This window comes from Sciurus carolinensis, chromosome 10 (genome assembly GCF_902686445.1).
Source record: "Sciurus carolinensis chromosome 10, mSciCar1.2, whole genome shotgun sequence".
Taxonomy (NCBI): Eukaryota; Metazoa; Chordata; class Mammalia; order Rodentia; family Sciuridae; genus Sciurus; species Sciurus carolinensis.
The window spans coordinates 122,488,511-122,516,319 of record NC_062222.1 but is presented as its reverse complement, the minus strand read 5'-3'; the positions used below and the strand labels follow the sequence as shown (position 1 = coordinate 122,516,319).

General features: G+C 39.2%; 1 protein-coding gene across 2 annotated transcripts in view; it reads right to left on the bottom strand.

Moving 5' to 3' along the window:
• The window catches only part of Ppargc1a (PPARG coactivator 1 alpha), a 285,595-nt gene that overhangs the window by 93,608 nt on the left and 164,178 nt on the right, over positions 1-27,809 (bottom strand). Inside the window, exon 1 of one of the 2 annotated variants that reach the window (XM_047566243.1) lies at positions 11,599-11,703. The exons of the other annotated variant lie outside the window; for it this stretch is intronic. Coding sequence (XP_047422199.1) covers positions 11,599-11,643 — 45 coding nt within the window. The 5' untranslated portion in view covers positions 11,644-11,703. Of the gene's footprint in view, positions 1-11,598; positions 11,704-27,809 lie in introns of those variants that run through there. 2 annotated transcript variants of the gene reach the window in all.

Below are 27,809 nucleotides of genomic sequence, written 5' to 3'. Positions count from 1 at the left end.
ACCCACATGCCATTAGCAGAAATATTCATTTCTTGAGCTTTACTGTTTTATTATTTCTCAGCTCGTACCTTGAAACAATGAGGGCTAATAATGCAGGTGCTACTGTTTTATGATGACACTACATATTGAATACATAACAAACCCAAGGTACTAGAGACAGCAGAAAAATACTTCCCATAACATTACAGTGCTCAGACTTAACCCTTCCAAGTTCCAGGGGGATGTATGGATCTTTGGAAAGACACATTTCATGAAACTCCAAAGTCAACAGACTTTTAAAAATCAGTTCAATCCTTTTACTAGACAATAATTTGTCTAAAAATAAAATCCCAAGTATCTAAAAAATAATTTTGAAAGTTCTATTAATTTAAGTTCCTCTTCTAGAGGTTCATTTAATGTGTTCTTTATTATCTATCTCCTTAGGAAGAAAAAAGTGGGTGGTTTTTCTCTAACACACATTTTCAATATTAAAATGCTCAAATAGTAAAGTGAAAGAAAGAAATACAATATGAAACAAACAAGACAAAAAGCCACCAGATTGCTGCTTTTTTCAGACCACTTATTCTAAAGATTCATCTCCTCTGATACCTGCAACAAGTTGCTAGTAAATTTCTGAATAATGTGATTAAATTGACAAGTTTGTCATTAGTGGACATGAAAAGATGGCCAAGAGCTTTGACATTTTAAGTGAGCTGAATATATTTTTCTGGCACATATTCCCTCACACTTTGCAGAAAGTTGCTGTAGTTTTAATTTTCCAAGTTTAAAAAAAAAAAAAACAGGAAAATACAACCTGGGGAATGCTTTCATGCAGGCAATTAGTGGCATTACTTTGTGCTCCCCACAAAAAAAAACCCACTAATTTTCCTCCCAATTATATTCTGACTTAATGTAAAACTTCAGTAAATTATTAAAATTCAGGACAAAGGTCATTGGCTCTACCCTCAACACAGTCAACTGTGAAATAATATTGGTCATTTGGCCAAGAGGAGTCGATGTTTATTAATTATTATCAAATGATCCCTGCATCGTGCAAGTCACTGACAATTTTCTCTGTCTCCATCCATGCTGGCAGTCACCATACTTTTTAAAAATCCTATTCACACATTTAGAGACGTTCTTTACACTAGAGTATGTTGCATTATAGTTTTTGATATTTTAACCTTTGCGCATTGTGTAGTTGGGGGATCCACGCTCATGTTTTGCCACCTAATTCCATTTCTTAAAACAGTCAGATCAGCCAAGCCACCAGAGGAAAGGTGGTTTCATATGTGCTGTATTTTTAGGGGTCAAAACATTTCAAGGTCTCCTAAACTCCAGCATATTGCATTGCCCCCCTTCAATCTCTACTAGTACACAAATCCAAATTTAAACCTATTCACAGGACAAATTAGAGTATCTGCTACTATTTTTTTAAGTCTCAAAATTACAACTCAAATGAGAGGGATATTTTAAAAGGTCTTATAATTTGGTTAATTAACTCTTCAGATTAAAAATTCTCTTCTGTCCAGTTTTTCCCTTTCCTCAGGAGAACTTAAATTGTTAGTTGCTCACCAACCTTGGTCTTTTCTGGCTCCCCAGGCAGTTTCTATATTTAATTCTCTCTCTGCCTTGACTGCCGCTCTTCCTCTCTCCCTGCAGCCTTCCTTCCACCCCTTCCACAACTCTGCCTCCAAGGTTTCCAAATGTTTGATTCAGTCAATGAGGATCTATCGAAGCCTTACTGTGTGCCCAGCAATGCATCCCAAGGACTGCCAGGAAGGCGTATGACGGGATCACAGGGGAGCTTGCAATTTTAGGGGCATGACAGACCTTAAAATGGAGAAGCATTTTGCCGTGAAAAAGCAGTATCATTTTATTCAATAGCCAGATTCTTCTTCTACTCTTTAAACACACCCCATTTAGGCACAAGTTCCTTTCACTGACCACTAAAACAGATCCAAATCAACCCCATTTGCTCCTGACAATTGGAAGAGGTATTTATTAACATCTGCTGGATGCCTATAATATCTACACAGAGCCTGGATTCCACACCCCATGGAATCCGCCCCTCAATAATCCTGTTAATGTATTCCAAAGTTCCCACATTGGTGGAGGCAGGAGAATCTGTCTTTTGAGTTGATGGGAGGGGGAGGTAATTCAATTCAATAATTCATGAGAACAATTAAATTCTGTAACAAAAATATTTGACAAAATGTTTAAAATTTGGGTTTCTTTCCCCACTCCTGCCCCCAAATTACAAGCTTTGTCCATCATCCATATTTCAGACAATTTCCCATTTAAAAAAAAAATAAATACAATCAAATTGGAACACTCAAACTCATTCCACAGACTATAGGAAAAACACTCGGTGTAAACATTGTATCCAGGTGAGCACTGAAGGAAACTCAGAAGTAAATACTATTAGTATAAACATCTCTTTGATTTGTTCTTGTAGGCTTACAATAATAGGAATAAATTTAAGGTGGCACTATTCAAGGAAGAAACAGAAAGAGGAAGACATACAGCCAAACTTGCACTGGTTGGACACTGAGATCAGAACTTCAAATACTATGTTATGAAAGTAGTCCTAAACCTTCCCAAGAAAGATCATCTGGGTGCCCATTTTATAACTAAGAAAAATCAGGCAGGTAAGAGTTTGAACAACAGTTGAAAAGAGTAAGCAGATCTCTGAAAGCCCTTCTAGAAGAAGTAAATTTCTACACATCATAACCCTCCCCAAATCTAACGCACAGCAAGGACCCCTGAGGTCACTTTGTGTCTGAGGAAGTGTCTATGTAACTGGAAAGAGGTATTCCCCAGAATGCCGCCTACCTGGAGCATTCTTCCAGAAAGGAAAGGGACCTGACTAGAATGGCTAATATTTTTTAAAGTTAATCATCGCTAATAGTCACTTAATGGCTGGCTCTTAGTTCCTAGAGGGAACCATTGATCCTGGTATCCATATCCACTTCTGAGCATGTATTTTGGGTTCCTGGTTGGAAGCTGAGATTGTGCAGGGTACAAGAGTTGAATGCAGGATAGGGAATGTCAAAGATCTCTATTCTATAAATACTCTCAAATTAAATCTTATTTTACACAGACATCCATGGCGATGTCAATGTGAACAAAGAATCTTTGGGGAAACAAGTCGAGGAAGGTTGGTGGACAACTTTAATGCCTCCTAGCATTTTTTTTTTTTAATAAACAAGAGATGATAGACAGCCCCAGCAATACAGCTCTCATCTCCAATAAAAACTTCTTCAGACCAGCCCTATGTCCTTTTGGCATTTTTTATATTACAACCAAAACAATGTGAAAATTAATCTGAGTTGTAGTTAGTTGGACTAATCTGAACATAAAACAATAAGTGAACACAGATAAGAAAGAGATAATAAAAGAAGGGTTAAAAATCTGGTTTTATCATGTGCAACTCAATCCTATTTGTGAATGTACAGACATTTTCATTAACCTTAATTATTTCAGGTGAATTCACCTATAATAGAGAGAGTTCTTGATTATTTAGATAAGATATGTCCAATAGGGTTATTTACTAATTTTTTAACTAGAAGAGAAAATAAGGCATACCACGCTTTATTAAATCTGGCATTGGTTAAAAATGTAAGACACTACTGCACCTCAAAAACATAATATTCCATTCAAAGAAAGATTTCATTCCACTAGCTGTGGTTTATAATGGCTGGAGAAAACTAAGGTTTGCAAATTGTTAAATCATAGCCAGACTGTTCCCCTGGCACTTATTTTTGGAGCTTGGTCCTAATTAGCTTAAGTTTTCTTAATTTTAAGGGAGAAAATTGTAATTTGCAAACAGTCTCAAAAAGGAAGAATGAAATAAGTGAGGTTCTGGAAAACTTTTTGGTTTGTTTTTTTTTTTTTCTTTTTTTTCTTTATCACATCAGACAGAGCCTGGAGGAATTGTGGGGTATTTGCTTTTGTTTCTGTTATAGATTTTTTTTAGCACTTTGATATTTGTATTTTATTCTAGAAAGATAAAATATATGTACCTCAAATTTGGGAGAGGTTGAAAGTAAATTAGTTCTTAAGAATCAATTAACTTTAAGGTCTTAGTTAAATTTTGTGGTAATATGTAGAATCTTACATGATATTTACTAACTTGATTAGACACAGGACTTTTTAAGAAACATCCTTAATGAAGAAGATCCCCTCTACAATCAACCTTCACTTTTAGCAATGCAATAAAAAGACAAACAAAAAATGTAAAATACTACTGGCAGAATTATAAAAGGGTACAGTTTTTCTGGAGGACAAATAGTTAATATGTATTAAAATATTTAAAAATGAATAGTCCCAGAGAGACACAGAAATTCTACTTCTAGAAATTCATCCTACAAAAATAACAGAGGAATGTGCACAAAGATTTTTGAGGATCCTCAATTCTATATCATTTACATTTATGTTTTTCAAAATGTGAATGTGATGTAACTATCCAATACTGATAGGCACAGTTAAGTAAATTATAAAGCAGTATACATACATATATATTCAAAGTTGCCATTAAAAACTCACAAAATACATTTCATAGCATAATGAGAAATGTTCAATATATATTAGGGTTTAATATTAAACTGGAAATAACTATAATCATAAAAAATTTTCCTATAAATATTTGTAGTCAGGAGAAAAGAAGATGAGGAAGAGAACATAAATGAACTGTTCATTGTAGTTGATGAATTATAAGTCCTGGTGAATTTCTTGGTGTGCTGGTGTCTTTCTGTAATTTTATATTTTCTGTCATAAACAAGGATAACTTTTATATTCAGAATAACTATTCATTTTTGAGAGGAATAGAAATATTCAGTATTAGGGCTGTGTCTTCTTGACATACAAGAAAGGGAACAGACAGAAACAACCTCTGACATCCCTTATCTTCCTCAAATATTCATCATCTGTTTAAAATGTAGCCATTTCTATCACACTGAGGCTAGCAGCTACTGCACTCAGGCCACAAGGCTCAGGAGTGTCAGCAGGAAGTCACTACCTGGTACTGGTAGGAACCTTCTGAGGCCTGAATTATAGGGAGAGGGAAGCTATCAACTACCACTAGCCACCTCAGAGACGGACCCAAACAACTGACTCGCAGATGTCATTACCATCTTCACTTTGTTTCTCAACTTAAAAGGTTATCAACTCATGTTAAACTCTTCCTTCAAAATTAATTATCCTTGGTAGGGTCAAAATTTCATCCATTTATATAAAAGCATCTATTGCGGTCACAGTTTGCTCGCATATTGTTTAGAAACATAGCAAAGAAAAAAAAAAAAAGAACAGTCAGTGTCTTAAAAAGATCATATGATGAAACTCTTGAGAAGATTTCTCAGGAAGAGAGTCTTGGCTCCTGACTAGGGAGGCAGGAAGGGCAGGAAGAGAAGACTTAGGGGAAGAACTAAGGGAGAGGTGGCTTCCATTAAAGACACCTGAAACTGACTTGAGGAGGAAAACACAGTCCAAGTTTCAAACCAGCAACTTGGAAGTGAACTTTTAGAACACTGCTTGTCCCCAAATGGGGAACCATCTGTGTAAAGGATGTCATGTTGCAGCCTTGCTCCTGGGCAGGAAGTTCAATAGGAGAGGGACCTCCAAAGTTCACATGAGGTACCGACCCACCTTCTTTCCCCTGGAGAGCTGACTGCATCCAAGAATGAAGGCTTTTTGGTTAGCAACTCACTTCAGTGTTCTTGAAGTCTCCTGGGTTTCTCCTGCATGTCTCCCTTCCTGCACATGCACTTGGGTGATCATTATTTTGACCATAAGTAATAACAATTTCTTATGTAATTACATAATTCCTTATGTAAGAAGGGGAATACAGAGGTTGAAACCAAGGATGTGTGGCTTAAGGTCACATAAGGCTCCATTCTGCCTAATATACAGAGTGACTTTGTGACTCTTGATTCAGCTCAAAGAGGAAGGTGGGATGAGCAGGAGGAACTGGGGTCCTCACTCAGCCATGTCCCTTGCCAGCCATCTGACTGGGGGTAATTCCCACAATGATTTGGAGCCTCAGTTTCCTTATCTGTCAAAAACGATGGCCAGATTCAATTACATCACCTCTGAAGCTGGCCAGCTCTGAAGTGTTATGATGTGCCTGCATCCCAGCCAACTCAGGAAGACTCCGCTGCACAAGGTGACTCCAAGTGTGTCATTGCACGGACACTGGGAATCAGGCACAACATGCAAGAAAGCTAACTGGTGCTAAGTTTTACTGAAAAAGCACAGCTTCATTACTTTTCTTGTACCATGTATATTTAACTACTAAACATTCTAGGAAAGAGACTTGTGAATATAATACTTTAAAGCACATGTGTTGGCTGAAAGGAGCTGGTTTCTATAGACATGGGTTTCTTACAAATCCCAGATAGCTTACCAGAGAAAGGCAGCTCTCATACTGTTTATCATTAATTCTTCTAAGTGGCACAAGTTGTATGTAAGACAAAGTCTCTGTTTGCACAGCAAATGTGAAAAACACATAGTTACTGTTTTCTTCATCTGTGCATATGTGTGCTATATGATATATCAACATGTGCTTTGGTTTTGTGACAAAAAAAGAGATGGTGTTACTCAGATTTAGAAAAGAAGGTGGATCCTAAACGTAGGATTTTGTAAATGTGAGTAAGTTTTGCAGAACCTAGGGAAATAAAAGTTTTAAGTCACCCTTTTTCCTCCTCATATCAGAGCACTGCCCCTTAAATGAAAAGCTCATTGTATTTAATAAAATAAGATCCTATGTCTTTTTAATTTAGGGGGTATCGCCTAAGATATCATTGTATGGTGTGGAGGGAGAAAAAAAGGTTATATGCTGAAAATATTTTATCATGGCATTATTAGCCAGCGTGCTAAATCAAGGCCATGTCACAGGGTGGGTAGCTTATGTATTCCTGGGAGTTGCAGAGTTTTCTACACGGAACCCACTGCAGCAAGATGCAAAGGGTTTGTGCTTCCAAGTCATCCGATACCACCCAGCTTGGAGGTTTTTCTCTAGGGAGGAATGAACACCAGCAGACCCACTAAATTCCCTACCAGAGAATTTGGAGAAAGAGCAAAGATGACATGGAACAGGTGAAGTTGGACCAGGTCAATGATAAACCTCTGTCGGAACAATGTCTTGATAGACCACCAGCTCCTCCCCTCAAAACCTACTCTCACCAGCAACACTCGCCAGCATGACATATTTAACTTCATATTTTCCTGCCACTGAAGAAAAGAAACAAAAAGAAAACTAATCTAAGAAAGCCTGATCTCTGTGCCCACAAGGTGATCTGCGAAAGGAATTTGACAGTTTCTCTTTTAAACAAGACATACTGTGAAGAGTCCAGGTTGCTCTTTGCCCAAGTAGAGGATCACCGTGCATTCTTTTCCTACTTCCTTTCCAAACAAAAATCCCTAACAACTCTGAGATGGAACTTTCTACCATCCATCTTAGTAGATTTCTTTCCATGCAGGGCACCTAAAAATAGGCCACACCTAACCTTTTGCACAGCCGTACAAAGCCATGAAGTGGGAACTCCAGCCCGGCGCTCTCCTCTGGGTATTTTCAGCATGTGTGCTCTTTGTCTCTCGATCACATTACCCAATGTCACATATTACGTAAGAACACGAGACAAGAGTGGCTCGTGGGGACCTGTCATACCTGCAACCACTGAGGTACCGAATCTCAGCTTTCTTCTGAGACTGAGTCAAACAAAACATGGCTAATAATCCCCCCATTTTAAAAAATAATAGTAATTAATGTTAAACAAATCTATAATAGAATGGTTGTCGGAGCTCCAATACTTTAGAAGCCTGACAACCGCTACATACCAGGAAGTGAACATTAGCTGCATAATGTGACACTCAGACTCACCCACAAATGTACCTTGCTTACGATTCCCTTTCTATGAAACCCCGACACAGACATGTCTAATATACATGGCTGGAAGTCAGGAGAGAGGATGCCCTTGCTGCAGGCAGAGACACAGGCACAACAGACTCACAGGGAGCTAGTTGTCGTCTCCTTCCTTATGTTAGTGCTCGTTCTATGGGTTTGGGCAGTTAGGGAAAATTTACTGATCTGAACCATGGGGATATGGGCACGTTTCAAAATCTACATTATATTTCAATGAAAAGAATAAAATACACAAAGAAGAAACTAAAAGAAATGTTTTTATATCAAAACATTTTAAAGTTTGCTTTCTTTGTGTTCATTAAGAAAAAAAAAAAAAAAAAACCCATACTCAACCATCTTCTTTAAGAGGCCATTAAGTCACTCAGGCAAACAGCAGTGGATCAGGAATCAAGGAACCTGGTGTTGGGGTTGGTTTGTTTGACTTTGGATAAAGCCACTGAACTTTCTAGATCTATTTTCTCTTTTGCAAAAGATGGAACAGGTTTAGGTATTGCCTGTATTAACTTTTTGGACAAATGAAATGAAGGAATCTTCCAAATTCAAACTTGCAGTATTTTTGTCCTTGCTTCAAAGTTCGTTGTTGAAGGGTATCATTGACTTGGGTTGATGATGCTGCTCCCTTCTCTGAGAGCATGAGCCTTAAAGTCTGACCACATAGATCTGCCACTTCTGACCCATGTCTGAGGTCTCAAGCAAGTTGCCCACACTATCTGAACCTCAAAACCTTGCTTTTAAAAATGGCGATGCAAATGCCTATTTCACATGGTTGGCATTGGGGTTAAGTGAGATTATATGAGCCCAGTGCTTGGCACAGAAGTACTCAATAGTGATACCTGTTATTCATGTATGAATATTTAAAACTCCTTTGAAAATCATGTAATATAGTGGATGCATGAGTTTGCTTTTTGCCTGCTTCCTTATCTTAAAGAGAAAAAAATTCTAGACGCTAAGCAGAGCAGACTTTCTCTTTAAGTCCCATATTAAGCTGACTTTCTATGCATGACAGAAACATCACAAGTGATGGGGACACAGAGATGCCAAATGCCTGTTGGTTTCTCTGATGACATGAAGAAAAGAAAAGGAAAAAAAAAACCTCACAACCTCATACCAGTCCTAACCTGACTCTTCCTCTAAAGAGACCAGAAGCAGCAAGTGCAGAAAACAGTTTTGATTCCAAGAGGCTGGCCACAATGTTATTTGAGCCAAGAGTCTTTCAAGAATTTCTCTGTTAAGAAACAAGACATCCATATGGTGCATGAAAACTGACAAGATACCGTGAGTTTGCAAATGTGGGAGGAATCACCAAAGTATCAAATCGTGTTAAATGATGATATCTGAAGTACACACAGCAGGCAGAATAGAAAACAAAGTCAGAGGATCAAAATAATTCAATGCACAGTCAATTTTACCCCCAGTGACCTATCAGCTACATTCTCTTAGCATTCACGTCTTGAAAATATGTAGTCAATCATACAATCACTTTTTAAATTGATAAAATGACATAAAGAATATGTTGTTTCATCGCCCATATTTAAGTTATTTTTTAAAAGTGGTTTCTCTGTGTAACGGAATGCCGACAAGTCTGCATACAAGTTGAAAACTGTATTGACCAATATGGTAACCATTAGTCACAAGGGACTTCTGAGCTCTAGAAATGTGTCCAGTCAAAATAGAGATGTTCTTTAAATGAAAAAGTATGCCTGCGGTTTCAAAGTCTTGCTATGAAAAGTAGAATGCAAAATAGGTCATTAATAATTGATAGATTGCATGTTGATAAAATATTTTGGATGCATTGTGTTAAATAAAAGATATTGTTAAAATTAAATTTATCTGTTTAAAATGGGGTTACTAGAAAATTTAAAGTTGCATGGGAGATATGCATAATATTCCTATTTGACAGTGCATTTAAACTTGGAGTAACATCATAGACACAAATAAAATTAATGAATTACAGGCTTAGGGATTTCAGAACTAAAGGAGTCGTAGAAGTAGAGCAGAGCCACAACAGGGCACAACTGCAGGGGGCGCCACTCCCATCAAAGTCTACAGGGTGATGTGTTGAGCTTCACAGTGCTCAGCTTGCATGGTCCTGTACTAAATGCTATGTGATCTATCCTCCTTACAAAATCATTAGGAATCCCTTTTAGAACATCCCTGGGGCAATCCCATAAATCTTTACAGCACCTTCTGCACCTTTTCAAAACATATACATAATAATGAGATGCAAATATATAAAGTGAGTTTTATCCAGCATTCCAGAGTTGGGAGGGTGGAGATAGAACCAATTGTATTATAAAACTCTAATAGGAGGCAGGAGATGGCCAGAGCATCACCCAGGATGTGGAGTCCAGGATATATACAAGGATGCAATGTTCTCAAGAAGACTTTTTGGATCCTGGAGACCTGAGGCGTTTTTCAGAGGGTAGCATTTACTTTAATTACCCTCTCTCTTCCAAGGGAGAAAAGCCTGTTGTTGCATCTATAATGTAGCCTTCATTTTTGATGCCAAAAATGATTCAGTAAACACAGTTATGTTATGGTATACTATTTCTTATTCAGTACTCAAATTAATCTCAAGGCAGTGCTGGCATTAATTCAATTTGACGCCTGTACTTTGGATTTCACATAGGTGCCTTCATCTAATTCTTCTTCTCAACTAATAAAATCTTAATTCATGGTAATATATTTATTTCTAGTTCAGTTCATGTTAAGAAGTGCAGTACTTTACAGAAAACTAATTAATATCAATCATATATTATAACACTTTTAATGGTTCAGAGGAAAATCCTACACTAGGGGAAAGATTAGATGAACCGAGGGGTCTTAGCCCAGCCTATTTACTCTATTTTTAGAATTTGAGAAAAGATACCAAGCATCATTTCAGATATAAATTTAATTGCAAGTGTGTATCATAGGAAAGCTGGGAATTAAAAACCCTGATACTGATCCCTAATAAGACATTGATTTGATGTGACCCAAGAATGTAATTTATACCCTCAGATTCTGTTTTCCACCTATTTTGTGTAATAACCGTATAATTTGCAAGTTGGTAGAAATATTCAAATTCAGGTGCATGACTCGATTAAAATAATGAACAACTTCACTAATAGCAAGTCTTTTGCCTTTGTTGGTACCGATTCTATTTTTATGCAATATCTGAGTAATGTTGATGACATCCATCGTATTTGCTGCAATTATACAGTCAATGGGAGAGTTTGAGTGGGCGCCCCTGACTGTGACACAAAGCCTACCCCCTGGGGACGTGCAGTCTAGTGGCCCTCACGCTTCCTTAGGAAGCTACATTTAAAAGGCCTCGTTCTCTCCCAGGCACAAAGAAATGGAAGAGTGAGTTACACACCTCTGAAAAATCTTCAAACAAACAAACATACAAAGACAAATGACCACAATAGTTCACCTGAAATGCACAGTCATAATATCCAGTCTTTTCTAATTAGGCATTTCATTTACTCCACAACAATTTCTTCACTTTGATACACTACCAGCTTAAGAAATAAATAGAAGTGTACTACAGACTAATCTTTTTTTATTGCCTCTTTAATAATATAGACATAAAACTCCAAATCTGATAAATATTTTTTAAAAACTCTCACCACTAGAAATAAAGCAAAGACCCCCCCCCCGCAATAACAACAGTGCCACAACTCCTACGTGCAAAGATAATGCCTCCTGCTACTCACTTCCAAAATTGAATCCATAGTCGATAACCCCAGGACGAGTGGCATTCATTTTGCTGCAGTGCAAATACTTGTATCTCCAGTTGGGGAAATGCTTGCAACGGGGGCTTACACATGCTACTTTTTAATTCACAAGGGTATGGTGACGTAGAAGGGCACCTCAGAGTCACTGCTCAATGAACTCCACGATAGGGCACAAATTTGAAACCTAATCTTAGCCAGATATGGACGTAAGAGCAAATATGTACAGTATCATGTGCTTCCCAACAGCCCCGAGTCTCGAGGGAGCTCTCTGACATCAGCAGTTGAGACAGGTGGTTCCCTTTCCAACTGTGGAAAATAAATCCTAGTGCAGAGGCACTAAGTAAATATAGCAGTACTGTAATTTTTCCTGGGTGTACTCGCCCTGTGAATTCTATCCTGGGAGGGTACTTTATCCAACAAACCTGTTTAGGACATACTTACATGCCAATTACCAGCTAAACATTTGCAAACAGGTTGATATTGGCATTAAAGATACTGGGGAAGGCTCTGCTTTGCTGTCCTAGTTGGTAGAACTGCAGTTTTCCTCCTCTAGTTTATTCAGAATATGTAGTCAAGTGACTGCCCAAACCTCTGCTGGACTATGTCACCCTTTGTCCCCTGTTATTAATACAACCCAACAGAATGACAGACAAGAGTCAGACCATCTTAAAATCACATGCATAGGGCAGGTCAATACCAATCATATCCAGTTTGAGTCTGCCAGCTAAAATCAGCTGAGATGGACTGAGCCCTTTGTGGTCACAACTATTTGCTTTAGAATTTAAGAATGACTAGCAGAAGGGCACCCTGTAACGTGTGTATAAAATTACTTAATTCAGCTCCTATTTCCCTTTCGGAACATAGATACTTTTACACTCTGACAGCCGCTGGCTCTTAAAGCATTCTCCTTTTTGTTGTATCGCCTTAGAAACACAAATCTTGTTCCCTGGCAGCGGTGGCACTAAGTGCTGTACCACAAGCCCAAACTAGTTCCCCCTTGCAGCTTTAATTCACAGTAAGTGGCATGAAAGGAGGTCAACCCTTCTCAGAAAACACTCGGAGTTCTTTTCGACTTCAGAATCTATTTCAGAAAGCCACAATCCCTGGTCTCTAAAGAGGAGCTGCCTCTTTTGGGACTCTGACCCTAACTATCGATAACTTTATGGAATCGTCTACACAAGAGTGAAAGGAGGGAGATGATCTGAGTTTCAACTCCTGATCATAGTTCTCTGTGAAGTCAGGGAACTCCAAGACCAAGGAAAGCAGCAACTTCTTCTCCCCCCTAACCTTTTCGTCTGGAAACTGCGGCAGCATGCATACATGTTATGGCTTTTCTCTCCCGAGGTGTTCATTGAATGCTTAACTCAATAATGCCGTCTTAATCCTGAGAGTCTCCATGGTAACCTACGACTGTAATAAACAAGTCTAAAGAATGGAAAATGAAGCAAGTTCCTCCTGCTGCCCACTAACCTCCAACTTGGAAAGAACCAGGTCCTCTCTGCTAGATAGTCTGTAGGTCTTTGGGCGAGTGTGAAAATAAGTGTCATGAGGAAATGACATCCAGCTTTTGGTGCATGCATATTTTGCCAAGCAATATGCTAAGCAGTTAGGTGTATTATCTCATTTAATCCTTACACTAATGGTAGAAGCAAGTGCTACTATTCTGCTGATTCTAGAGATGAGTTCACTGGATTCAGAGAGGTTAAGCAACTTTTCTAAAGACAGAAGGCTGGTGTGTGGGAGACCGGAGATGTGAAGCCAGTTCTGTCTGACTCCAAATGTTTTGCTCTTAATGACCAGGCTATGCAGAAAAATGGCATTTTTGTTCAGGCCCAACCATCGTGTAACTTATATGTCGAGGAATTTCACCACAAATCAGAAGGGCACCACGGTTTCATGTTCACAAGAACAGTAAAAAAGCACAAATATCTACCTAAAACTACAGAGGATATTAGAAAGACAAGAACTAAGAACACAGTCTACACTCAGCAACCTGCTCTGATCAAAGGAAGACCTACTACAAGTGTCTACAAACTTGATCTGATGTGTCATTTAAGAGAACGTAACTCTCTTTGCAGATAAACCTATAAAGTGAACTTGAGGTGTTTGATTCAGGACACCGAAAAGCATCCCCAAAGGAGACAGAATCCTGATTATAATACCGCCCTTCTCCTTAAATGAAACGAGAACCTCCTTTTTTTTTTATTGTAAACAAATGGGGTACCTGTTGTTTCTCTGTACATGGAGTAAAGGCATACCATTTGTGTAATCATACATTTACATAGGGTAATGATGTTTGTTTCATTCTGTTATTTTTCCCTTCCCCCCACCCCTCCCACTCCTCTTTTCCCTCTGTACAGTCCCTCCTTCCTCCATTCTTGCCACCCTCCCTAACCCTAACCCTAACCCTAAACCTAACCCTAACCCTAACACTAACCCCTCCCACCCCCCATTATGTGTCATCATCTGCTTATCAGCAAGATCATTCATCCTTTGGTTTTTTGAGATTGGCTTATCTCACTTAGCATGATATTCTCCAATTTCATCCATTTGCCTGCAAATGCCATAATTTTATCATTCTTTATGGCGGAGTAATATTCCATTGTATATATTGAAGTGACAATTCCAAACAACGACCAGAGTTAACACATAATTAGACCACAGGGCAAACCATATTTCGAAGCTACTTTACATGCTAAAAATGTGCTTCAAGGCCAAGTCTGTACCATGAAGTATATGTAACATGTTGATCTAATCTGGAACAGATCTCAACAAGTAGACCATAGTTTCACCTCCCAGTATCAATATTAAAATCAACTTCCAACAGATATTTTATAAACTTTGGTTGGAAAAGTGGTCAACTATGACAAGGTCACATGGTTTAGGGACAATCGAAACTCCTTATGGTGCCAGTCTTTAAAAAGAGAGGCTAAAATACATGGCTTTTTTAAACTCCTCTGATTCTGGAAATGTTAAAAAAAAAAATCATTGACTATATACCTAAAGAAATGTAGGCTTTGGCCCTGGTTTTACAGCAATTGTAACTGAGTTCCAAAGTACCTGCATCCCTGGTAGACCTTTGGGCCAGCAATGGGACAGTGTCTAGAATAAATGGCACAAAGTCAGAGTAGGCTGGTCCTCTGATGCACGCACACCTTCTGGAGCCTGGAAGACCACAGGTGACCTTGGATGGCTCATGACCATTCTCAACTAGCCACTGCCACTATCACTACCACATGTAAAACCAAAACCAAAACCAAACTGACTAGTATAACTTAGTAAAAATGAAAGTTGCACTCTTTTGGTCGTGCAATATCTTGAGGTCTATGCAAAGGTGTTGATTTTAATAGAAGCAACTCACTTTCCAAAAGAGCATTAGGCCAAGTTCACATTCATCATCCTTTTCTATGTATGCAAATTATGCTGCCAGGAACACACACCTCAAAGCAGAATGAGAGCTCAGGTGGGTGTGGAACACACTGGCTGTGCTGGTGTGCACTCACTGAGGACAAGCAGAGACAGGACCAGGAGTGCGACGTCCACTCAGTCCACGCTACCACAGATTGAGCTAATCAACTTCTCTGAGTTTTAATGTTTCCATGTGGAAAATGAGAATAATATCCAGCCCACAGGCTTTTCATTAGAATCCAACATGATTAACTAAAGGGACATAGAGAAGGAAACTTCCAGAAGGCCTGGATGTGGTGGGTGCTACATAAATGCCCCTTCTTCTTCGAGATGTTCTGCTTCCCCGGGCACAGTGGCGCACGCCAGTAATCAGCGGCTCTGGAGGCCAAGGTAGGAGGATTGCGAGTTCAAAGACAGCCTCAGCAAAAATAAGTGAGGTGCTAAGCAACTCAGTGAGACCCTGTCTCTGAATAGAATACAAAATAGGGCTGGGGATGTGGCTCAGTGGTTGAGTGCCCCTGAGTTCAATCCCTGGTGTACCCCTATCCCCCAAAAGATGTTCAGTTTTAACTAGTTCTCTGTCCTCAGCCTTTCCTCTCTATCCTTACTCAAAACATATTTAAATAAAATATGTGCAATAAAGCTTCTATGCTTTTTATTTCTTGGAGTGGATTTGGGTTTTACGAAGACACAAACGCAAGGGAAACAGCTCATGTTTCCAAGTGGGGGCCTTGTGCATAGAAAGGACAGGAGGCAACTCTGCCTAAAGCACAAGGTGAGCCTGCACAATGAATATGTGAGAGAGAGGGCCTTCTAAAGACGAAACACATGGAGAAAAGCTCCAAACCTTTACAATGGAAATAAAACGAGCTTTGGATTCGCAACCAATGCTTAATCATTCCAAGTTTGGGCAAATGTCTGAGGAAAGACACAGTGCACATTGCCACAAAAACATACCTCTTTTAAAAGAACTAGAGGCAGTGCCTGTGTTTCCAATTTCAAGCATCTCTTTAGGTATTTATAGAAAAAAATCATCAAAGATTAAATATTAAAAAAAATCAAAAATTTAAAAATTCCAAACATAGGTGAATGTTTCATTCAGTAAAAAGAAAACCTGAAACTTAGGTTGATTATAAGTACTGAAGCTTTATTTGAATATCTGCATCATAAAACAACTCTATAAATGCCCAGAGTTATAAATAAATAAAACAAATGGGTGACATAGGAGAGAAGAGATACATTCATAAAATCTGTGTGTTATTTTTCTAAATATTATCAATAACCACTGACACTTGAAAGAGGACTAGAGAATAGAGAAGAAAATACCATCCTGCTTGGAAAAATTAACCACAAGGAATCTGTCTCTTCAATTCACGTCTGCAGTTGATATTTATAGTCTCAGACAGTAACTTTAGACATGTCCAAGGGTGCACAATGGACTTCCTTCTCCCTGACATGAACTCTGCCTAGTATATGCTGAGTGTCTCTTATCTGAAGTGTGTAGGACCAGAAGTCTTTCAGATCCTAGATTGTTTTGGATTTTGAAATGCTTGCATATATGGAATGAGATATTTTGGGAATGAGATTCAAGTCTCAACATCAAATTCTTTCATGCTTCACATACGCCTTATATAGTCTGAAGAGTAATTGCGTACAATACTTTTATTGCACCTGTGTTTGGGCTGCAAACTATTACTAGGTCAGGTGTGGAACTTTCCACTTGTGGTATCATGGGGAGTCTCAAAACCTTGGCTTTCAAACTAGGAATAGGGATGCTCAATCTGTAGACACTAACTATTCAGAGTATTCTCACCTTGTAAAGCTAGATAAAGATGACCCTTGAAAATTAAAATTAACCTAAAAATTCTTGCATAAAATATTCCAATGAGCCAGCCATGGTGGTGTACACCTGTAATCCCAGCAGCTCGGGAGGCTGAGGCAAGAGGATAGAGAGTTGAAAGCCAGCCTCAGCAACTTGGCAAATCCTGTCTCTAAACAAAATATAAAAAGCTCTGGGGATGTGTTCAGTAGTTAAGTGACTCTGAGTTCAATCCCCAATACCAAAAAAGAGAAAAAGATAAAAGAAAAGAAAAGATTCTAATGAGGTAAATTATTTTCTTTATCTCTGTCATGCCATGAGACATACCACAGACCTCTCACATGTAGCCCATGTGTGAAACTATATATATCTGCAACTGTGTAAAACACAAGAGAAAAGGGGAAACCTCAGGAAGAATTTGGTATGCTCCAAAAGATGGTCTAGCCACATGCCAGGTGCTCAACTTATATAAGGTTTTATGACCACCTTCCATGAAAGCACCCACAGTCAGGCACACAATCAATCAAACACCCACATGCCAATACAACAATAGTGAGTGTGCTGGGGAAGGAAGGGTGAGGATCAGTTAAGAGCTTGAGAATAGATCTAATTAACCTTATAAATACAGCCAGGCCCTACAAAGACTTTTATAGACCACTGGCTCATATATAACTCAAAATTCAAACTAGGCTCATCACTAACTTATGTACACACAGAGATGGCCCAGTAAAATCTTGATCTCTGTTATAACGGGTGTTTTGATGATTGGTTTAAAAGATCAAACGTCAAACTAGTGCAAAGGAAGAATTTTGATTCCTAACTTGGTGCCCTGCTTTCCTGGGTGCTTGGACTGATAGTATAGTACCGGTTAATCCTTTGTGGATACCAACATGCAAATACAGGAAAACAGACAGGGCTTGCCAGGAACTTCTAATACAAGTTCTGGGATCCCAAATGAAGGGTTACAAGAGCCATACTTGTCTGGAAAGGAGCATGTGGATTCTGCTGGCTTTTGGTGGACTTCCGGGGGTGGCGGCTGCTGGGACCCTAAGGAGGTGTTAGGCAGAGGGAGCAAAGATAAGGAGGCAGAGACAACTTTTCCTTTGACATGAGACAGAACTAGGCTGTCTTAGTTTTTGAATGGTTCAAGGTACTTGATATTCCTGGGCTTCTGTAAAATAGAGATGATACCACTGTCCTCAGGTGTAGATAAGGATCAGACACGCAGCTTGGCACCTGGTAGACATGTGGTAAATGTTAGTTCTCCTCAATGCTAAGGGGGCTGGAAAATAAGAAGTCCTGGTGACAAACGATGAATCACACAAGGTCAGGCTTAGCTGCTAAGGGAAATGCAGAAAACAACAAAAAAAGAGAATATATATATATATAATATATATATATATATAATATATATATATATACACACACATACACACACACAAATACATATATATATGAATATAAAAAGTAGTGATAACGTAGACTTGATTCTCAGTCAGAGGGGTGGTAGATGCAGTTGCTAATGTGATCTTACCATGAAAGTTGGTCTTTAACCTATAAAATGCTAGTCACCAGAAGACCAGAGAAATAAGACACAGAGTAGTTTAGAATGGAACTAGGTGTGTTTTTAAAGAAATATCTAAGTTATCATGTACATTAGATATCCACCACTATCCCAAGTACTTTACAGATATTCTCTCATGCAATGAGAACTATTGTTAGCTCTCTTTTTTCAGATGGAGAAACTGAGATGCAGAGTGTTGAGTAACTTGTTCAAGGTTACATATCTAATAAACAGGGAGGTTAGGACTGAGCCTGGGCGCCTGGTTCTGGAGTCACGCCCCTAACACACACTTGGCCTCCAACCAACAAACTGACTCCCTCTATTACCTGCCAAAGTTTTAAAATTTTACTGCTTAAAACTGTGGGAAGCACTCAAGCTACAGAGTTGGGTAAGACCTGGCTCCCAGTCTCACGGGATGCAGTCTAACAGGGAGAATGGGATCTTTTAGTCTGAAAGAAGAAATAAATCTAGAGAACACAGTGAACACAGAGAGTAGAACCCCAGCCTTCCTGCAACAGCGCAAGGAAGGGGAAGCAGGCATTAGCAGGACGGTCTGTCCTACCTCCCCACTCTGAAACCATCCTGTGTGTTGGGCACACTCAGTAAAATAAACACCTTTGTCATGTTTGAATTATCAAGATAATGATATTACCCATTGATCTTATTTATATGTATACACAAAATATTCATGAGGCATTTGTGATCTTGTGGGGTCAGAGATTTGGGCACAAATAATTCTATAAAAGTTCCCATGTTTCCTGGTTACTTGAGATATCTTAGATGATAACATGATACACAATCTTGATTTAATCTCACTGCTAACTTCTAATAGTCACCTGATGACCACCCCCCCATGGGCCACAAATTCGAAAGTATTTGCTATTAATTTTTTATTAAACTATTATGAATTTATCCAATAAACATGTGTTAAACTATAGCTAGTCAATAAATTTCCAACAGAAAAACAACTGGGGTCCATCAAGGACCAGAGAAATTATGATACGTGAATGTGAATTTTATCAAAAATTATATAGTAAAATGCATATTGGTAACTCTTTAAAAGCTCCCATTTATTATTGTGGTAAGAACCATCAACATGAGATTTACCTAAAACTTTTCATGTGTAGGATACAATTATGATACTTACAGCAACAAAGTCATACAGCATTGACCTCAACTGACTGAAACTAAAAAGCATTTTTAAAGAAGGATCATTCTGGGGTCTCTTTGGCAACTGCATGTTCCCAAACACAATGAATTACAAACAGAATAATCACAAAAGAGAAAGGTTGGCCCACAAAGAGTTCATAAGGACTAGTTTGAAAAGATACCTGATAGAAGAAACCAATTTTTAAGTTAAAAAAATGTATTAGGAAATATGAAGAGAGGAAGGCAGAGAGAATTTCAGGTAAGGAGATTACCTGTTCAAGAGCAGATCATCAATTAGGTGTTTCAGGCCAAGCCAAGAGGCACTCTGAGCTGAGGGGCTCCATACACCCTGTTCTGACACTGACCTCAGCTCCCAGTCGTGGGGCCTGGGAGAGCTTGGAGGCGCTCTGCAGCTCAGTTTCCTTAACTGTAAAGCAGAGCACACTCTCTTACCTCTTCCGGTCTTATGAAGAATATATCAGGATCCTAAGAGAGAATACCCCTGAAGGTTCATTTTATGTGTCAATTTAGCTAGGCGATAAAGTCAAAGTATTTGGTCAAGCTCTCGTTTAGATGTTGCTGTAAAGGTATTTTGTGAATGTAAGAAATATTTATAATCAGTTGTGGGTACACTAGATCAGTGGGAAGCCTTAAGAGCAAAAACTGAAGTTTCCTTGAGAAGAACGTTTCTGTGAGATTAAATCCTCTCTGTTTCTGGCCTGCTTGGCTGTCCTGCGCCTTTTGAACCTAGGACTGCAGCATCACCTCTTCACTGAATTTCTAACTTGATGACCTGTCCTATAAATTGTAGCCCTGCCAGCCCCAAGTTGTGTGTAATCCCTTAAATCTCTCCCTGTTCCCACACACAACCCAACATAGTCAATGAGCATATCAAATGGAGTTGAACGGAGGTCCTTTATCTAGGAGGTTATCTAGAGAAATGTCTCAAAGCTTGGGATTTTCGTTTTTAATGTGATTATTTTTTCAGAAGCAAACCCAGAACTTTCTGCACAGAGGGAACATGAATGGCTAACATGAGGCGTAAAGAAGATGTCCATAACTCAAGCTGCATGAAGACAAGGCCACTGTCTTGTCGCTAGGTGGTGAAACAGTGATGAGCAGCTCAGTAAACACGTGTGCATCCGCGGAGAGGGCTGCAGTTCTACAGCTCTGCAGGCGCAGGCAGGAAAGTTCTCCCCGATGAACTGATTCAAACCCAATTATTTTACTTTTGAGCTAATAACAGAGGACGGAGAGGAGGCGGCTGTTCATCCATCCATCTCCACAGTCGCCCTTTCCCAGTGAGCACGAGGGCCGACCACGTTTCCAGGTGGTACCGGCCTCAGCACTGTGGACAGGAAGACAAAAGTCCTGCCTTTGCTGCACCCACAGGTTGGAACTGAGCACGGGAACAAGCAAGTGTGACTGCTTCAGTTCTAGATCCTGGGGTGAAGCCACACAGGAGGCCCTGGGAGAGCCCAGGGAACACACCCCTCACCCCTTTGAGGAGGGATTGGCTCATTGATATAGGCATTCACTTATTAAGTAAATCTTTATCGTGTCAGCCCTATATCTAGTGCCATTTACAGAACACATAGCATCTGTCCTTAAGTCCAGGGGAAGAGACAGACAGAGCCACAAATACAACTGCAGGCCTCCTGACTCCCACAGCCTTACTGAGGCCTTGCCATAACCATAAGCAGGCCCCTTTCCAAAATTACCCCAAACTGGAGAATATCATTTGAACACAACCAGTTAGATGAGCCAAAAGTGTCTGTCTCATCATTATCAGAAAAACAACCAAAAAGAAATCCTGTTAACAGGAGTGACAGATATCTTCAAAATCTTATTTAAAAACAGGACTCTTTTTTTGTGTGTGTGACTAACCAAGTGACCTGCAGGTCAGTGTGGCCTGAGCCTATCACAGCTGCCTGGGATATCAGTGAACATTAAAGCTTTGAATTACCCCAGTCACTGACAGTAGCATAAAGCATTGCTTCTCAAGCTCTCAATACAAGTATAAACTCAGCAACAGAAGATGTGGGTATTAATATCCTGCATTATTGATAAATAGTATGTATCTGTCATCAATTAACAGCAACTATATATTGCAGCACTTTCTAAATGAAGCCTTATAAATAACTGTAGTTTTAATTACCCAGGAAAACTACAATATCCATCAACATTCACGACTCCTGCTAAGAATCATGGAGATTCTTGAAAGTTCCACAGTTACTCAAAAAGTGAATGGCAATTAAAGGGTAAAGTTTTTTTATCTGAAGGGAAAAAGGCCATCTCTATTCTACACACACAAATCTAGATCTTCTTGGGGATAGAAATCAGAAAAGAGCACACACATGCTAACGTGTGCACACACACTTCATGTTGGAGAGAAAGCAATAAAGAAAGAGGAAGAGTCCCCAGTCAAATCAGAGATGAGATTATGCAATGGCCAATATGGGTATAAAGGAAGAGGGACTCCTTTGGGATAGAGGAAAATGGCTGTCTTGTTTCTTTTGTACTTAGAACTGACTCTATTCCTCTTTTTAATGTTTAAGATTGGTACCCTATCTATCTATAAAAATGGAATTTGGGATTACATATAAAGTTAGACACATGAAACAAGACAATAAAAATGAAAACCAGATCAAATCGGTTTAAAAGGAGCAAGGAAATAAATCCTGCCCTGTGCCTGCAGTGCACTGTATTTTTATAACTAAGTTCTACACGGAGCTCTGAGTTTCCTGGCAGTTTGGACAAAAATTAATATGCATTGGGTTAAATAAATATTTGTAACCCAACAAAAGGAAACAGGACTTCCCCAACCTCTTTACTTCAGCTCTAACCAATTTCCACTCCTGCCCAGATATTAAGATCCTCATTCTTTTACATTTTTCTCCATAGAAGTTATCAATACTCTAAATTCAATTTCCTTTGCTTATTTTCTCTTCATTCTACTGGACTATAAAGTTCATGAGAGCAGGAGTCTTAATTTTTTTTACACTATTTTAACACAAGTGCCTAGAACAATGACTGGCATGTGGTAGGAGTGGGGGGATTGAGATTGAGATTTTATTCCCAATTCTGAATTTCAAGAGAAATTTATCATGAGGTCTGTGATGGTTTGGATATGAGGTGTCTCCTCCAAAACTCGTGTGTTAATTCATGAATGTTCAGAGATAAACAAGCTATAACCTGATCAGTGGATTAATCTGTTTGGTGGATAGTCCTTTTGAAAGGACTACTGGGCTGGATATTAACAACAGGCAGGTGGTGAGTAGCTGGCGGAAGGAGGTAGCTGGGAGTGTATCCTTGGGGATTACATTTTGTCCCTGTCTCCTCCTTCCACTGCTTCTCTCTCTGCTTCCTAGCTGCCACGAGCCCAGCAATTATCCTCTGCGATGTCCTTCTACCATGATGTTCTGCTTCACCTGGAGCCCAGACCTGTGGAGTTGGTCAACCATGGACTGAACCTCTTAAATCATGAGGCTAGAATAACTTTCCTTCCCCTAAGTGGCTCTTCTCAGGTATTTCAGTCACAGCAATGCAAAGCTGACTAACACAATGTTGTATAATTCAATTACACCAGCCTATGGGGCTATGTTGAGGTGGGTTGATAACAGTCTGCTATTCATGATCAGCTTCACATGAAAGGCACATGCGTACATGTAGGAACAAGGGAACAGAATTTGGAGCCAGAAGATTGAATTCAGTTTCCTGGGCCACCATATCCTCTTGTGTCTTCTCTCAGGCAACAAGGCATAACTGGAGATTCTAGAGTCAAGTGACCTGGCTTTAAATCCTGGCACTGATACTTCTAAGCTTGAAAGCTGTGTGACCTTTGACAATTTACTTAGCCTCTCTGTGCCTCAGTTTCTTCACCTGTGGAATAGGAATAATGAAAATACCTACCTCAAAGTATTTCTGTGAAAATGTAGTGAATATATATACACGGATAATATAGTATATATATATATATGTATATATATATGATGCGTAAATACATATGTACGTGTATGTTTATGTCCACACATGTACAACAACTGGATCATTGCCCAGCACACAGGAAAACTAGAGTTAGCAGTAAATTTGAACTCCTGTTCTTCGTTTGTAGAATGTGGATAGTAACTACCCATGGGGGTAGTTGTAAGGATTGAGTGACATTAACAAGTGACACTTTTCCATAAGTTTTTAAAAGGGTGACTTTGTTGTTTATTTTCATGGAAGTCGAATTTGTTCATCATAAGTTTTTAGAAAATGCAAAGATCCTCTCTATCTCAGCAAATAGTGAGAACCACCATTAGAATTTGATCATATAAATTCCCAGTTTTCTTCCTGTGCCGTCATCACAGATACATATTTATGAAAATATAAATTTTCAAATAGCATTGGACACGTGATATGTGAAATGCTCCGGAAACTGCATTTTAAAACACTGACCATGGTGCTCTATCCAGAAATAAAGATCCACGCCATTCTACGTACCAGCTGCCTAGCATCCACCTATGGTATGCAAGTGCCTTGATTTATTTGACCAATACCCTATTCACACACATTAGGTCATATCCAATTTGTGAAAGTGCTTTGTAAACTATAAAGCGACATACAAATGCTAGTTATCCTCACCATTATCTTAAAGACAAATATCTAGACATTCTTATTGAAGTCTTGAAAGGCCTTTGTCTGCCATCTCTTTAGTCCCCTAGAAATCATGCTTCCATGGAGTCATGTCCACTGCATCATTTACAAAGCATGACATTTAGGAATTCCACATCTGAACTCAGAAGAAAAAAAAAAAAATGAACTACTGAATCAAAACTAGGGGAAGGTGTTGAGGAATATTCCCAAGTGACTATTTCTCAGCACAAAGACTGTTCTTCCTGGCACAGGCTGCCTCGCTCTCCTTTGCTACAGACTGACATCACTCACCACGGCTGCCCTTTTCCCCAGAATCTACCCATGACCTCAGAATTTTTGACAATGAGCCCCAAGTAGTCATTATGAAGCAATTGGAGCAGGCAGGAGAGATAAAATGTATTTGCTAACCTCAAGTTGAGGATATAAAGAATACAAAAGAAGACGTCTGTAAGTGTAGCTGAGTAACTCCCATGGAAGGTATCCATGCTGTAAGTGGCAGATTCTGTGGCTCTACCCATTCACACCACTGCCCCTCCTATGTTCTGAGCTCCTTGAGATTAGGAAGCATATCACATCCTTCTCTGCATCCCTACCTTTGCCTGAGAGAAGACTACATAAGAAATGTTGTTCTCTTGTGGATGAGCAGTTGGAATAAAGACTGGAACCCCCATCTCATGTATTTCACAATCTCATTAATTCATAACAAATTAAAATCAAATGGCAACATGGTCTCTGAAAATAAAAACTGCCATATTGTTTGTGGTAGGACAGAGTTTTTTAAGATATCCAAAAGCATGAAAACAGGTAAATTACAATTGCTACTCTTTTTTTAACAATAAATATTCCCTATTAATTAACGTCATGACTTAAGAGCAAACGTGCATGGTAGGAAATGGAGGGTCCTGCTGACACCAATTTTACAGAAGAAGGTAGTTTATAGGTTGAGATATATTGCAGATATGCCCCTTCCTGGCTGAGGTCCCAGCATGAGCTGGATGGATTCACCTTATAAAACTCTGGCCTTTCACCTCTTTAAGGCTACAATTAACTCCTCCATGAGTTTCATTCATTCAACAAATATTTACTGCATGCCCCACATGTACCAAACACTACAGGAGGCGCTAGATTTGGGAAGGTCCAGCAGGAAAACAAATAATTTAAATTTAAAATGGGTAATGCATAAACATTTCAGACCTCTTCATGAAGGATCATCATGAAAAATACTATTTATGACTACAAAAGGTAAGGCTTTTTATTTTTATCTTCTAATATTAAAATTTTATCTCCTGGCCAGGGAGATCTTTTATCCCAACATGAAGGTTAGCAAATAAGTTACATTATCTCCTGTGCATTCTAACTATTTTATACTAGCTACCAGAGCTTGTTAATAAAGACCCTGCCTGTTCTCTAGGAAAAGGACTGCCATCAATGAGTGATGTCTGCCGTGAAAAAGGAGTGGGGCAAGTGGCTTGTGTGTCAAGTTGTTATGGGTTGGACCTAGAATGTCCACCAAAGTCCCATGTGTTCAGAAATGGGACTTCATGAGGGCTCTGACCTCATTAGTGAATTAATCCACTGATGGGAGAATAGACGACTGGGAGATGGTTGGGCAAGTAAGTCATTGGGGGTTGCCTTTGAAAGGCTATCTTCTCTTTAGTCTCTTTGTGTGTGTGTGTGTCTGTCTGTCTGTCTCTCTGCTCTTATGGCTGCCATGAGCAGAACAGCTTCCCCCTCCCACACCTTTCCGCCATGATGATTCTGCCTTGGACTTGGCTGACCATGGACTGAAACTTCTGAAACTGTGAGCCCCAATGAATCTTCCCACCTCTAAGTTGCTCTTCTCAGGTATTTTGGTTGCAGTCATGAAAAGCTGACTAACACACAAGCATTTGCCATTCCTGTCCCATATATTTCATGCACACTCTGCTTCTCCATCCTCTCCTGGTCATGCTACATAACTCTATTTTACTGTCTCCTTGTGAGTTATTTTAGGATCCATCTATTTTCCAAATCCTGACTCAACATGGTTAATATCCAGTGATGCTCCTGGCCACAGGAGCTTTGTTACATATCCAACCTCACCATTCTCTGATTTCTCCATTTGAAAATACCTTATTTTTCAAAAAATAAAACCCATAAATCGTGTTGAGGGCAGCAGTCTCAGGTCTTCATTCTTTCTACCCTGTATAGCATCAATAAGATAGCAAGTGATATCAAAAGTACTCAACACACACATTCTGTGTGATTTCATGGGACTGATCAGTATCAGACCTGTCTGATGGAGACCAGTCTGCATATACTACTTGTACATTTACCAAATGCACAACTTTGGATAAAAACATGCAAATACAGCATGCCTCAGTTTCCCCATCTCTAACCTAGAGAGGTGGCAATAGAAAATCTCTAAGGTCCTAAATTAAACTACCATTCAATGATTTTCTATATCTTAGAAGATATTATACTGCAGGGAGGATTTTGCAGTTTGCAATATCTCTTTTCATCTAATAAAACGAGTGTTTTCTTTCCTTAAAAAAGAAGTGAATTGTAAATCCCCTTGAGAGGCTGCTCAGCTTTACTCACTCTCTATTCTAAGTTACCAATAAATGAATGGCGATTCTCTCCTCTTGCTTCAGCCCTTTAAAAAAAGTCCGCCTTCTTACTAATAGAAAATAGGATTTGAGTGATAGTCCTTACACTAATTGGTCAGGAGCCCTAGATAAAATATTGTTATTGACAGAATGTTCTCCCTTTTTCACGCACTGATAAAGTAGCTTAGCAGAGCACGCACAGAGCAAATGGAGGACAGAGAAAAAGCACCTGAAACTTGGATCAGATCGGAAGAACCAAGTCAGCACAGTAAGGTTCTTGTTAATAAAAGATCCTGCTAAGAGGCTACCACAGAAGCCAGCATATTCAAGAAGACAGTGGAAACATGGGAGCTGGCATCACCCGTGGTGGGTGAGAGGCTAAGAAAAGAGCAAAGATTCAAAAGCTCCGACGTGCTCTGTTTGACCCTTGAGGTCCACATAGGATCAAATGTAAATGAAATCACTTTAGAGACTGTAATTTTTAACTCAGCAAGAAGAGTGGTATGCATAAAGAAATCCCATCACAATCTGTCAAAAACTATCTATTGATTTGAAAAGATAAAACATAAAATGTTCAAAGGAGCATCATAAACATAATGGTATGGGTTAAGATCAAGTGCAGAGAAGCTTCTACCAATGGGACTGTATCCTGCTGTGGCAGGTGATGAACTACCTCAGTGAGCTACCAGGCCTTTTCCTGGAGAGCAGCCTCTGGCTACTATGACTTGATCTAAGTCCTTTTGAAAGGACAAAAATGGAACCAAGGTTAATGTCTATATCAGTTCTCAGGACAGTAGTTTGTTTATACTGTGGTCAAGTTTTCAATTTTCCATCCATTGCCACTAAAGTACTAGATGCAGAACACACTACACAGCCAGCAGCCTGGAAATGCACGGAGGGACACGGAGCCCAGGAGGGGCCAGCAAACCTTCTTGCCCCTGGGTGATTTGATTAAGGCATCATCCTTGGACATGCCAAACTTATTTTTCCCTGAAACCCTAAATTTATTTATAAAGGAAACTGA